This window comes from Phyllostomus discolor, chromosome 1 (assembly GCF_004126475.2).
Source record: "Phyllostomus discolor isolate MPI-MPIP mPhyDis1 chromosome 1, mPhyDis1.pri.v3, whole genome shotgun sequence".
Taxonomy (NCBI): domain Eukaryota; kingdom Metazoa; phylum Chordata; class Mammalia; order Chiroptera; family Phyllostomidae; genus Phyllostomus; species Phyllostomus discolor.
In genome coordinates this window covers 29,400,605-29,415,348 of record NC_040903.2, presented here as the reverse complement: position 1 = coordinate 29,415,348, position 14,744 = coordinate 29,400,605, and the positions used below count along the sequence as shown (strand labels likewise).

The 14,744-nt window shown below is 41.3% G+C and overlaps 1 protein-coding gene across 2 annotated transcripts in view; it reads left to right on the top strand.

Annotated features, from left to right (window-relative positions):
• Window positions 1–14,744, top strand: part of CORIN (corin, serine peptidase) — a 188,166-nt gene that overhangs the window by 154,646 nt on the left and 18,776 nt on the right. For both annotated transcript variants that reach the window (XM_028507033.2, XM_028507034.2), the window contains 3 exons: window positions 191–304; window positions 2,159–2,269; window positions 3,355–3,484. In XM_028507033.2, the coding sequence (XP_028362834.1) occupies window positions 191–304; window positions 2,159–2,269; window positions 3,355–3,484 (355 nt within the window). The remainder of the gene's footprint in view (window positions 1–190; window positions 305–2,158; window positions 2,270–3,354; window positions 3,485–14,744) is intronic.

Sequence of the window (14,744 nt, the reverse complement as noted above, 5' to 3'; positions counted from 1 at the left end):
TGCAGTATGGAGATTATCAAGTGTTCCTGCTTTCAAAATTACTTTTTTTATGACATTTTTATAGGAGTCAAAACTTTTAAGGAAAAAGAAGTCAGGCTTTGATGTTGTAATTTGTCTGCGGTGTTTGATCAAATTCATCTTTACTTTCACGTCCATGTCTAAGGCACATGACCTTGTCTTCTGTCCCCAGGCTGCAAAGAGAGAGACCTTTGGGAGTGTCCATCCAATAAGCAGTGTGTGAAGAACACAGTCATCTGTGACGGGTTTCCAGACTGCCCTGATAGCTCGGACGAGAGCAACTGCTGTACGTGCCTCCGTGAATTTGTCCGCACAACGTTTATTTTAAACGCTAATAATCTCTCATTGTGAATATAAGCTAGAAATTTGGAAATACATATCAAACTTTTAGCATGTTCAGACTTTTTGACCAAAACTCCACTTGTAAGAATATATGTGAAGAAGACAGTCAAAATATATGCATGATGATATTATCCCAGCTTTATGTATAACATAGAAAAAATTAAAATGCCACAAATGTCCAAAAATAGGGGACATAAAATACAACCATAAAATGAAATAATATGCAGAAATTAAAAATCAAGTTAGAAGAATAATTTCTCTTGGGTTTATTATGTATCATTAGGTGAATAAAACAAAATATAAATCATTATATGTAGTACTGTCCTGAGTTTTGAAAGTACGTGTACCTATATATAGAAAAAGATCAGAAGTTCATAATAAAACCTTTGTAAAGATAATTCCTGGGCAGTGGGATTATTAAGTTTTTGTGGTTTTCTTCTTTTCTCTATTCTGTTTTTGTATTTCCTACCTTTTTAAAATGAATGGCCACTTCTTTTAGAATCAGAAAAAAACTTCGATCTCTTAAGATATTTTACCTACTAGTTATGGAAAGCCTAACTCAAATTGACTTAATAATGATACTTACTATCTTTATTATCTTTCATTACCATCTATATTATGTGTGACATATTGTCACTGAGAAAGTCAAGTGTAAAAGGGATTCTTGAGGAGGGATGAGGGAGTTCAGCGCTTCTTCTGTGATTCTTAGTTTGGCTTGACCTCACACTGACTCCCACCAGGGTGAAAAGGTGGCTGCCCAGAGCCCCCGGGTGCCATGCTTTCCTGCTCATATCCAGTGGGAGGGACTGAGCACCTTTACCTCATCTCTTGGACATCAATTAAGGATTCACTGAGATTAGCCAAACGAGAGCAGGGTACCCAAGAACAGACAAAAACCTTTGTATAGATTAGAAATGACCCCATCTCAATGGGTGAAATGCAGCTTCTTAGGGAGAACCAATTAGCACAAAAGGCTGATTCCTCCAGGCCACCTCTGCTTCAGGCTAGGACACATGGCCTTGGCCATCAGGGTCTGAGCAGGAACTGTCTTGCAAAGTACAACCCACAAAACCATAGGCCCTGACCCTGATCTTGGACCACATGTTCACTCTTGGACTAATGACTATACTCAGAAAAAAAGAGCCATGATCAGAAAAATGCCACGTCCCTCTTGAAGCAATCAGGGTCTTCCTCTGGCCCTGGGGGTGGTGTGCGTGGGAGGCGGTGAGGGGCTTAATGGGCAAAACCACTATTCCTTAAAAGTGGAGAAAGAAAGGAGTCAGGTGCTAGGTAGGCAGCCAAGGAGTTTCACTATGACTCTGAAAAACCAATAAGAGAGAATTAGATGGGACTCAGAGAATCATTCAGTGGTAGAGATTTTAAAACATAACCTGTGTCCACGTATCTGGACAGAGCTAGTTTTCCTCCTGTGGCGACTCCCGTCTGCTCGTCCTCTGTGCTCTGCTCGTGGCACTTCGGCTCTTCACCCTCTCCTCTAGTTTTTGATGTTTCTGCTGCTCGGGGCACCGCTTTTTCAATCGTATGGTTACAATGAGAGAACCTAGTCACCTGGAGTCAGTAGTTCTGTTTAGGTGCCTGGTGTTTGTGTGGACTGGCGTCTGTGAAGTGAGACGTTACCAATTCTGTTAGTCTGTATTGCCACCTGTTTGGAGGCCTCCGCGACCTCGTCTTTTCTTCGTTTCAAGTTCCTGCCCACAAATGGTAATGTGCATGCTAGTGATAATCACATTCATGTGTAAAATGTTCCTGTCTTCTTGTTTCTTGTTCCCTGTGCCAGCATTTTGCCAAGAGGATGAACTGAAGTGTGCAAACCACGAGTGTGTGTCGCGTGACCAGTGGTGCGATGGTAGAGCCAACTGCCTGGACAGTTCAGACGAGTGGGACTGTGGTAAGCTGCCTGTTCTGCCCCCTGTGGTCCATTCCAGCGCCCGTCAGCCGTGCGAGCTAAATGAATCGTGAATGACTTCGAAGATTTTACCAACCCAGGCCATCTCTTTTGCTTTACGATTGCAAAAGCTAACAGTGCTTACTGGTAGGCATAATTTCCAAGTCACAGAAAACTCCCCCCAACTTCTGTAGGTGAAATGTCTACATTATGTGTAAAAACATGTGAGTCCAAGTTGTTATGGGCATCTAACTGCTAGAATATAATGTCTAAATACATTATCCAGCTTCAACAATGACCAAAATACCCCATTATTCTTGTGTTATTGACACGCCCCAGAGCAGGGCAGTAAAGTGGCCCTTCTGTCTTCCCTGTACGCTTGCTCCACATCCAAATGGCGCCTCTGTTACTCCTTTACATGGACAGAACCTGAAGGCACCTTCTACCAGTACCTTCACTGCTCCACTTTATAATCTGGAGTTTGATTAAGTCCATCATCCCATGCTCATCACTCTCCATCATCCCATGCTGATCACTCTCTCCATTCACTGCGCTCTTATTTCAGGCCTTGCACCATCTGGCCAAACACAGTTATCATGTGTGTTGTGAGTAAATGCTCACAAATGATCTGCAGTTTATTAAGTACAGAGGGTGTTTTTTATATAAGAGGAATTAATGCATCTACCAAATTAACCCTAAATTAGTATCACCATCACACACTTGCATTCTCATATGCTTTCTTGAAAGGAAATGATATGAATGAAGTTACAACTAGCTTCTTATAATTATGCGAATCACTGCAGTAACTTCTGGGGATGGACCCTGCCTCTGGCCATCTTCTAAATACAGATAAGCTAAGAACTACCTGTCTCTTTCATTGGAGCCATGGATTTTTGAGGGCATGGAGCATGTCAGCATAGTCCTGTATCACTCTGAGGGCAGTGGTTTTCACAGGCTGCCATTCCCCAAATGGTTCTTAACTGAAAGATAAAAATGGATGTATGCACGTGAAGAAAGGCATGTAAAGTTGCCATTTGGTTTTCTGAGAGGAAATGTTTTTGATCAGGGTTTTCTCTTTTACTCTCCAGTGACCCTCTCTAAAGAGGTGAACTCGTCTTCATTCCTGACTGTTCGCAGATCTGCCACAGAGCACCACGTGTGTGCGGACGGCTGGCAGGAGACCCTGAGTCAGCTGGCCTGCAAGCAAATGGGTTTAGGGTAAGGTCAGTAGTTTGTAGCACTGATGGATTTCCCAGAGGGCTTCGCGGAACTGGGCTCTAACATCTTCCTTATGGATGCAGAGCGAGTGGGCGCTCTGTCCACAGCGTGGGAAATGAACCAGGTGACAGGGCTGCATCTAATTACAGGCACCTGCTCTGAAGAGTCTGCGTTGAAAACCTATGGTGATGAAGCCTCTAAAAGCAAATGAAGTAATTGTATATTAAGCACTTCTGAAGTGAAATAGTTTCATTTTTCATAAAAGCATTAATATGGTTTCCTCCAAGGAACCCGGATGGGAAGATCGTGCGATATAACCCAAGAGGCTATTGAAAATTCCTTTTTTAGCACCTCATGTTTTTTTGTAAGTTGGAAAATAGAACTTGAAATTGATAGTGTTTCAATTTACCCTAAGTAATGCAGGAAGACTAGATCAGGGAACAGTTCACCGTTTTGGCTTCCTAGTAGAATGAAAAGACTTTCTCTGGCTTTGAGGTAAACACACTGAAATACTGTAGATACTTTGAAAGTTGTAAACTTGCTATTTTGTGGGTTTTTTCTTCCAATTCTATCAGGGATGTAAAGCAATAATTGAACGGTCCTAGAACATGTATATATGTGAGTGTGTGTGTGCGCGCATAGGGTGTGTGTGTGTATATATATCGGAATGTATATATATATAAACGGATATATATATATATCACTGATGTATGTGAGATTTTTGGGAAAATGTAGAAATGAGAGAAATAAAAGACAAAGGAATTATAAAGTACTAGAATAAAAAATTTCACTTGATGGCATTTCCGAAGATTCCACTGAGCAAACTTGAAACGGTTTTACAATGATGAGCTGTTCAGTTGGGTGATAACAACTAGCAGCATTTTTTAAAATTCCAATTTGAAAAATTATCTAAATCCTAGCATCCTGAGCCCATTTTTCCCATGTAAAGATGCATATCTTTTTAAAAATTTGAGTAACCAATGTTAATCAATAATAAAAGAACTTTAAACCTTGCCAGAATGAGAAAATTATATTGGCCAAGATCCATTAAATTATACTTTATTTTTACAACTTCCTTATTGTGTCTAATGAAGTGACGTAAGACTTTATCACAGATAAGTGAAAGGCCTTTTGAATGTGCTTTATTTTTCTCTCACCAAGACACAATATTATTTCTTAATTTGCAAACTAGATTGCACAATGACAGATAACTTCATTGAGAGTTCCGAGGGAAAGCTAGAACTACAAAGATTTCACAAGCAGAAAAATTCCTTCAACAAGCCACCCTGTTCTACCGCAAATAGAAGGGATCTTGTTTTAAATATTTTGCTTTATGTTTCTTCTAATTTTTGCATATTGGATTTAAGATTTCTATTGTGGTAAAATACACATAATATAAAATTCACCATTTTAAGCATTTTAAAGTGTACACTTCAGTGGTATTTAGTATATTTATCATGCTGTACAACTATTACCCTTACCTGGCTTCTCTCATGTGGCATGTTTTTGTGCATCCATATATTGGCACTTCATTCCTATGAATGGCTGTATACTATTCCATTGCAATACACCTCATTTAAAAAATTTATTCACCCATTGATGGATATTTTGGTGGTTTCTGCCTCTGGCTATATTGTGTACATATTGAATTTAAAAAAATCTCTTTACTCCATTTGCTCCACTTTCTTAACATGGTGGGTACATCTCATTTCAATATTTTAGATATTTTAAATATTTAGAGCCTAAACTGACATTGAGATTTTTTTAAAGATAGCTTTATTTCAGAGAAGAACTAGGAATATATGAGAGAGCAGTGTGGTTAGGAAATTTAACCATTGTTTGGCTGAGTTAATGGATAAGAAGCGATAAGTCTTCCAAGGAAATGAGTAGTAAAGGTAATCTTAGTATTTTTTATACTTTTTGATTGCCTTCAAGTTTACTCTTTGGTTACTTGGGTATCTTATAAATTGACAGAAATCTGGATAGCCAGGTTGGGACAGGAGTGAGGATAATGAGCAAATGAGACCACATTCCTGCCAAGTGATGAACTGTTTGGGATGCTACTCTGTTGGCACTGTCCCTGCAGACCAGCTGCTGTGCCGCAAATTCACAATGCTGCCCTGATGCCTCAAACTAACTCAAAGTAGCCCTGTGCCTTTGAGTCATTTCTTCAGATTCAGAGTCCCCCACAGGCAGGCCTGTCTGGCCAGGAGGAGTCATGGACCTACCCTCCGACTGCCCGAGGGGTGGGACAGGGCTTAGCGGTCCTCCTTCTGCTTCTGGAGAGAAGTGCCCAGGACACTGGCCTCCTTTATACCTGCACACGCACTCTGCATTGGAAACCTGAAGTTAGAAAAAAACAACTAATTCTATTCAGTATCTTCTTCCCATTATTTTTTGAGTGTCTGCTTAGGGCCTTGAGTGGGAGTCAGCTTGTATGGGAGTATGGAGGATGCAGAGGTGAGTAACATCATCAAAGAGCTCCCAGCGTGGTGGGGAAGACATAGGAGCAAACAACCAAGAACATAATGTTAGAAAAAACAACTCCAGACTTTTTGTCATCTATGAATGGTTTATTTGTAGCACAGCACATGGCAGTCCTATTAAAATTATGTAAGAAAAATATTCGGCTCTACAACTATCTTAATACAATGATATGCATTTATTAAATTATTTATTTATTTTTTCTGTAAACATTTATAGAGAAAAGCATTGTAGTACAGTACCCAAAACAAATATACCCTAACTCCAAATAGGTCATTCAATTACTTGAGGGGGTATATTTTGGAGCTAGTTCATCAAAAATGCAAATCCACCCCAAATTACACATCTTGCAGGGATTCCACTGAAATTCTTTCAAGATTGAGGCAGTTGATTAAAAACACCTGCATTTAGAGTTGCTCAGGCTGAAATTATGCCTTTCACGCCTAACAGCACAGGTGCTAGGCACTCAGCTAAGTGCTTGTCCAAATGAGAAGGTTCAGAGTTTTTTGCTGAATTTGAAAATTGTTTTACCGCCACCTGCAGGTATCTGTGGAGTTCACTGCACTTGGAAGTAGAATGAGTATTTGATTAGACAGGGGGATAAATCAAGTCCCTAAATTCTCATGACAGTATATGGACTTCGCTACCTGCATGTCCAGTATCGAAAACATATGGACATTTATTGAATCAACGATACAAATCAGAATTTAAAATTGCCCTCTAATACTTACCAAATGCTCAGTTGAGACATCTGGTATTTGAGGAAGCTGGTCTAAGGGACTGGGGTGATTCTCTGTGTCTCTTAGCTCCACAGACTTTATCTTGACATAAAGTTAGATCTCCAGAAATAGACTGTACTCTTTTGGCAAAATTCCTTTATGGAATTAGTTTCGGCTTGATTGTATGCCCTCACCTCTTAGAGTCAGCCAACACGGGAAACACGCTTCAAAACATGTTTCTGGGTCTTGGGATAAACCACAAAGACAACAGCTATTATGTAACCTAACAGTCCCTGATATAAAGATTTACACTGTATTTTTTTCCTACTCCCAGAAAAGGTTTCTAATTAAAGATTTCATTTGTCAGGTAAGAACCATTTAATCCAAGATTAAGCCTTATTGATTGACTACCACGAAGCTCAAAGACAAATTCAATCCTCTGTACTAGTAAATGTAGCCCAGGTTGCTAGAAGCTGAAAACTTTGTAGTCAGGTCTAAAAAAAAAAATGAAAAATAGCTCATATTGCATAAAATTCACTCTTAAAGGGGTATATTTCAGTTGTTTTTAGTATATTCACAAAGTGAGTAATCATCACCACTTTTTGACTCCAGAATATTTTCATCGGCTAGAACAGAAATCCCATGCCCATCAGCGGTCACGCCCTACTTCCCCTGTGCCCTGACAAATGCTAGTTCCGTAGCATTTAGAGACTTTCCGTCTCTACAAACTTGCCCTTGTGCATGTTGCACACAGACAGAACCATACATGGCATGCATTTTATTGGGCTTATTCCACTCAGCATAATGTTTTCTAGGGTTCATCCATGTTGCAGCATGGATCAGTGCTGCATTCTTGTTTATGGATAAATAATATTCCACTTTGTGGTTATAACCGCATTTTGATTATCCATTCATTAATTAATGGATGTTTAGGGTTTTTCCACATTTTGGCTCTTAGGAAAAATGAAATGAACATTCATGTACAGAGTTTATATGTAATCCTATGTTTTCAATTCTCATCTATGTACTTTGAACTAGAATTACTGGGTTAGATGGTAACTCTATGTTTAACTTTTAAAAACATAACAACCAAACTGTTTTTGCAAAGGAGCTGCACCATTTTATAGTCCCACCAACAATGTATGAGAATTCCGATTTCTCCCTCTTCATATCTGACTGAAAGGGATCGCCCTGGTGGTTGTCTTGAGCATAGGCGGGAAGGACAAGGGTAGGAAGAGGAAGATTAGTGGGGAGACCATTGAAGTAATCCAAGTGAGAGACTTTGGTGATTCAGATCTGTATATTAGCAGAGGACACGGTGATTAATGGTTCCATTCTGAATATATTTTAAAAGTAGAGCCAACAGAACTTCCTAGCAGATAGATGTTGATTGGGGGTTGAGAAGAGTTAACAAAGAGTTGAAAATGACTTAAAGGTTTTTGGCTGAGCAACTGGAAAGACAGGACAAAAATAAACTGGATGGGGAAGGCTGTGAATGAGGCAAGTTTAGGGGGAAAGATTGGTTCTACACATGCTAAGTTTGGGATATCTGTCGGACAGTCAAATGGAGATGCGCATGAGGCTCAAGCCTGGAGTTTATTAGAGAGGTCTTGGCTGAAGATATATGTTTGGGAGTCACTGCAATACAGATGATGTATAGATTTATGGGACTGTGTGACATGACCAAGACAGTGAATGCAGACAGAGAGTGTGATGTGGGGCTGAGCCCTAACATTGAGAGGATGAGAGAAGAGAGGTCTCGAGCCAAGGGAGATGAGAAAGAACAATGGTGGGTAAGAGTCTGCAATAACCTGGAAACCAGATGGAGAATTGTACCAAGGAAGAGCCAATGGTCAGTTGTACCAAATGCTGCTGAGAAGTCAAGTACATTGAGGCCTGAAAACCAACTGTTGGTTTTAGCGTTGTGCATGTCATTGGCATGAACAGTTTCAATGGAGTTAGGGTGCAAAAACCTAAGAGGTCATGAGAAGAGAGACATAAAAAAGTGAGTATAAAACATATCTGAGAAATGCAGCCAGTGGCTGGTGGGGGCGGTAGGAGGTGTTTGGAGCCTCCATTTCCATGGAAGCACCCACTGTTCCAGGCTGAATTCCTAACAGGGCCCCACCTGCCATAGTACAAGTGCTCCTCTTGCCCGTAATTCATTTGTTGAATCCTAATCCCCAGTGTGATATTAATGGCTAAGCTTAACGTTGTGCCAGGCTTTTCTGGGTACCTGATATGTATTATTTCAATTTACCTACATCATAACCCTGTAAGATAAGTGGTCATGTCATTTCTACTTTGCACAAGAGGAACCTGAGATTTGGGGAGGTCCAGGAACTTTGCTAGGTCACAGAAAATACAGAGCCAGAATGCCAGTCTGAGCACAGGCAAGGGGCACCCTGGATGCTCAGAGCAGCTCCCTCCTCTACAGCACCAGTTACTCCACAAACGTGGCTTGACTGATGCGGCCAACCAGCCTCTTAAACATAAATCCCTTCTAGAATTGCTTTATGTGGGCAAGTCTAGTGCTTTTGTGGCAAGTCTTAATACCTCCCTGCAACTTGATCATGGCATGATTTTTAAGTAGATGGCAGTGAGGAGGCAGCAGTAGGGGGAATTTATCATGCAGGACCACAACCCAAGTGTTTTCTACTTTTTGAAATGTCACTTAGAGTAGCAAGTAGCTGCTTGGCATATTCTAAGCAGAACTCAGTTGAAGCAAATTTGTAAAGAGTTATTTTCCTTCACACAGAAGCTTTGTGGTTTGCTGGCAGATGTGTAGGTTGGGTGCCAGCTGATGCGTGGGTCACCGGCCAGCAGTGATCACAGAACACTGTGGATGGCTTGACGATAAGCGAGAAAAAACATGCACAGAGACAAACTAGTTTCTGTGGAGAAGTAGGGACGGAATGGCCACCCCCTCTAGTGGGGAGCACACCAATTTACCATCCAAACCTGCTTTTATTGGGCTCATTTTGCATAATAATTCAGGTAAAGTACAGTACTCATTAGGGGGAAGTAAGGAACAATAGATAACAAGGAACTCTGCCAGTCTATTTTGAGTCGGGGTCAAAGAGCTGTAAGACTTTGAGGAACAAACTTAACTTCCTCCTTGGACCCTTCTCATTCAAGTGAGAGCATTCTAAACAAAGAAGGTTTCACAGTAATTTACATGTTCTTTCTTAGGCCTGATCACCCAGGGAATCCGCCCCTTTTCAGCACAGAGCTGCACCACCCTGTCATTGTTTCAGGCTTAGGTGGAGCACGGGAACTAAGGCAACCAAGAGATAAGGAGATTTTCTCCCAGATGATGAGAACTCAGGCTATGTCAAAGCCGAGGAGCGAGAGTCCATCACCCCCTTTTGCTGCAGCCCCCAAAGTCCTTTTGGGGGGCCTCCCACATGATCGTGCCTGTCTTAGATCATTCCCCCCTTGGGGAATCTTACCCGTCTTTGGCTAACCGACCAAGCTTTGGGGTTCAGTTATGAATGAAGCAGCAGAAGCAGCACTCCTGCCAGGGAGATAAGCTTTTGTCTTCTTGCTGGCTTACGGTTCCAAGGGCATTCCCTCAGCCTTAGCCTAGGCAGGGGTTTCAGCCTCTGATACCAGTCAGGGCGGTTGCCAACACACAGGTAAGTCATGTCCCACCCATTTCTGAGAAGCTGCTGGTTAAACGGCTGGCTGGGTGAGAAGTCAGTCACGGAGTCCAATGTGCAGGTGGGGTGTTTTCTGCAATGTGCTATTCTGGGATGAGGAAGAAGAATACTTTTCTTGAAAAAGTGTTATATCCTGAAAAAAGGAAATAATTTTTAAAGTTCTTTCACGAGACCACTGGGTAGGAGGCTTTGACAAAGCAAGGTAGGTCTACCAGCTGTCCTGAGCGCATTTCCGTATAATCACTATCAGCAAGCTCTGGCAAGAATTTGGGTATTTGTTGGCAAATGGAATCTCAAACTGTTGGTTGAGTTAATGAATAATTGTTGAAATTAAATGGAACTTCTTAGTGGTACAGAGAAATTCACTGTTATTAATGAAAGTGGAACTATGCGAGGTCATGAATTAATTAGATTTTTAAAAACCCTCTTATATTTCATTTTATGGTAAAAAATGTTCATTGCTGAAAAATGGATTCACATCAATTTTAGGAAATTAAATTAAACCATCCTTACAGAATCAAAGGTGGTTTCCATGGGTTCTCCAGAAATAAGTACTGTCAAGACCCAGCTTTTAGCCAGAAATATCGGGAGCAAGAAGATTTGGGAATGGGAAGGGTTAATCCCCATCCAGTCTCTGGGAACATCAGGTTCCCCTGTCATGATGAATGTAGCATTGCTGTTAGACATGGATAAGAATGGGTCCGGGGAAAACAAGAACATGATGTACAATGTGAGTGGTCCATCAGGAATTGACCAAAGAGTCTGTGTTGCTTCTGTTAGAAGTCCTTATATGGCAGCAGCTGCATTTGGAACTACACCAGGAAACTCCTGGTGATGACTTAACTTCTGAGCTGGCACGTTCTTCGTGCTGTCTTTGCAATCTGCAGTTTGGCTTTCTTTTACCTTCAAGACAGGACTGATGGTCGGCAGTGATAGATACATGGCAAGCCTCCTGGCCTTTTCTTATTATTCATACAGTTTGGACTCAAAATCCAATTTCCCACTCTAGCATGTAAGCCTGCATAATCTGGCCCCTGCTGCCCTCCCTTACCCAGTACCCTAGCACTCTCTACTAGTCCACTGAACTTGAGGACACATTAACCTTATTACTGTTGACCCTGAGAAAGAAGGTACCTGCTAAGAAGGGCTCCTTGTGGTTTTTCAGGCCCCAATTCACAGTCCAAGTCTAGCAGCCATGGTTCGTGTTGCCTCTCATGCATGCGGTATGTCAGCCAAAAGGCACAGATGGGGCAGCCAAGCTTCCTGCCTTGTGCCCCTGCTGTCGGAGCTGACCCTTGGAGAGGACCTCCTGGAATCATATCTGACCAATAGAATGGAGAAGCCAGGGATGAGACTGCACATCCTGCAGTGCACGGGACAGCCCCACACAGCAAACAACTCTCTGGCATAAAATATCAATAGCACCATGGGCGAGAAACCCTGGTTTAGAGGGACAACTCTGACCCTCCTCCTCCAGCCAGACTTTACCCCAGGGGGCAAGAAGTCTGTCAGACAAGGAGTTAAGCCCACCTAGAGCCTGCATCCTGTTGTAGAGCAATGTTTTCAGAGTGTTGTCCCAGACCACCAGCAGCGGCAGCACCCGGGATCTGTGAGAAAGGCACCTTTGGGCTCCATCTCAGGCCTACTGAAGCTGGAAATCTGGGGATGGGGCCAACACTCTTCCTTCTAGCAGTCCCTTCAGGTAATTCTGATGCATGCTTAGGTCTGACAACCACTGTTCCAAGGAGTCCGAACATCCTCTGTTTACACCTAAAGAAATATGTTGACTAAGATGGGAAGATAGAATACATTCTCTTTAATATCTTGTTCACTCAATTTATAACATCTGCATATGTAGCTGTATGGTAAGTGGGCCCGCCCCTTATACTCATGCTCCAGGCCCACCCGTGTGTGGGAGGGGTCTGTCTCTCTGCGCCCCTGTTTTCTAGGGCTGGCAAAAGAGGGCATTGGGTCAGATGATCACTTGGGTTTCCTTCTCTGTGGACGAGTCCGTGGCTGCTGGAGGAGCACTCAGGTCTGACTGCATTTCCGCACAGGTCTGAGGATATAGTGACGTTAATGCTTATTCACTGGCAAAATATATTTTTGCTCTCTACCCAGCAGGATTTCTTTCGTTTGTCTCTTGATATAACATGGACAAAGATGTTAAGTCAAACGAATTTCCAATTGCCAAACAAAATTTGAGCAGCTTCTAAGTTCTAGATACCTCTTTGTAAAAAATTAAAAAACGTTCCCCCACCACCATTCATGCCCTCTAGACGCTCTTCCGCCTTCTCCCTCTGTCTCTGTCCGCAGCCACCACACTGTTGTCCGTGTTGTGAGTTCTTTCTCTTTTAATAGCACGGTTTATGTTTTATTCATGTGATAAAAATGAAAAGGTGCAGACACGTGTTCTTGATGAGTGTGAATTGGCATTACTCTCTGCAGAAGCAATACAGGGTCTGGCACAAAGTAATGTCCCTTTTTTATTACAAAATCTTTTGTTACAAAATCACAAGCCTGTAATTCTGTAACATAACAATATCACACTCAAACACACCACATGATGGCACTTTAGGTGAAATGTTCAAATTAAAACTATAAATTATTACACCCATATTGTTTCTCTACCAACCCCACTCAGGCAGGCCTTACTTCTGCCAGACCCTGTACATACTATTAATTGAAAATTTCAATTTTGACTCAGTAATTTTATTTCTAGGAATTTATTCTAAAATCATACTAATGCATGTAGGCAAAGGTGAATGGCTAAGGGTGTTAACTGCTGCTTTTTTTATAGTAAAGCCAAAGGTCGGAAACAACCTACATATGTAGCAGGAGCGGATTGGTTGAGCTCGGATGCACACCCCTGTAAGGGCGTGCTCTGCAGCTCTACAGAGAACAGCGCATGCGCTATTAATGAAGGTGGGCCACGCAGCGCTCCAAGTGTCAGGAGTGGTAACCCGGCATCTGACCTCCGGGAGCAGGTAGCCCTTCCGCCCTTTACTTGCTGTGTGACCTTGGGCAAGTGACTTATTCTCTTTGCCTCAATTTTTCCATCTCCAAAATGGGGAATAACAGTCAAGCAAACTTCACAAAATTGTTTAGAAGATTAAATAAGATAAAGTGAGTTAGTCTATTAGTGCTCATCATATAGAAAATAGTTAATGTTATGGAAAGATTTCCAAGATAAATCATGAAATGAAAACATCATCACCACACAGAACAATGTGTTAGGCTAAAAATAGAGTATATATATACATGAATGATAGCAAAAGCTTGGCAAGGATACTCAAATGCTATTTTCAGTGGTTGTTTCCATATATCTGGGATGGGAAGGATATTTTGTCATTGTGTATTTTGTCCGTGTACCAGTATTACTTTTATAATGGTAAAATTATTTAAAGAAAAAACAAGAAAATTTAAAATCACACAGATGCTCAGATTCTGTATGATGGCAGAAATAGAGCCATATGGATTCACTGGTATTTTTTTAATGGGCAGTAGGATGACTTTTTAGAATGGAACGATTTATTTTTGTGCACAAGAAGCATGCTAGTGTTTAAAAATTTCATGGAAAACTGATTTTTATAATGATTCTCCCCTCTTCTTGATGACGAGTTTCTTAGATTTTTCCAGTTGATGTAACTAAGCGATTCAGGCTACATTGCCTTTCCCGTTGGAGGCTAAGGAATGAAATGTAACACTGTCCCACGTGCAATGCACAGCGGAGCCCTTCAGAGTGGAAACTCGGAGCATCCTTTGCTGGATGATTTTTCTATCCAGTATCAGTGTAAATCCTATGCAGAGTTGTCCTTCTTATGTAAGTCCCTTGTGGCCCTATGAATACCTGCCTACAGCATGACCTGATTAAACAAGTCTGAAGCTGATCTTCCTCTGGCTTTTTGCCAGCACAATGCCTGGATTCAGGACACCAGAGTTGTTCTGTTGCAGAAAGGAATTCTTCGGATGCAAGTGTCCAGAGAAACACTGAGAGTGTTATGGTGGCCTCTGACTTTTATACTTTCTGTCCCTGCACACTTCCACACTCAGCACTTTCGGGGTTGAGAGAAAGCCAGACTCTCATTTCGATGGAGGAAAAGAAAAATTCTCCTTTTGCAGTAGGTTTTGTGAAGTCTTCAGTAATCTAACAGTTCATCCAAATTTCTAAATAAATGTAAATCTTGTGCAACTCTTTTTAAATTGTAGTCAGGCTTTATGCCATTTGTTTTTAAAATCAAATGATTAGAATTCATTCATTATTAAGGATTCTGTTTTATTTTTAATCTTTGGCTCTTATTCTATCATCAAGTGTTCTCTTTAATGGGTTGTTTTCTTTTTAAAATTAATAGGATTTGGTAAAGTTTTGGGGTTTTTATTTTCTATATGTAATCA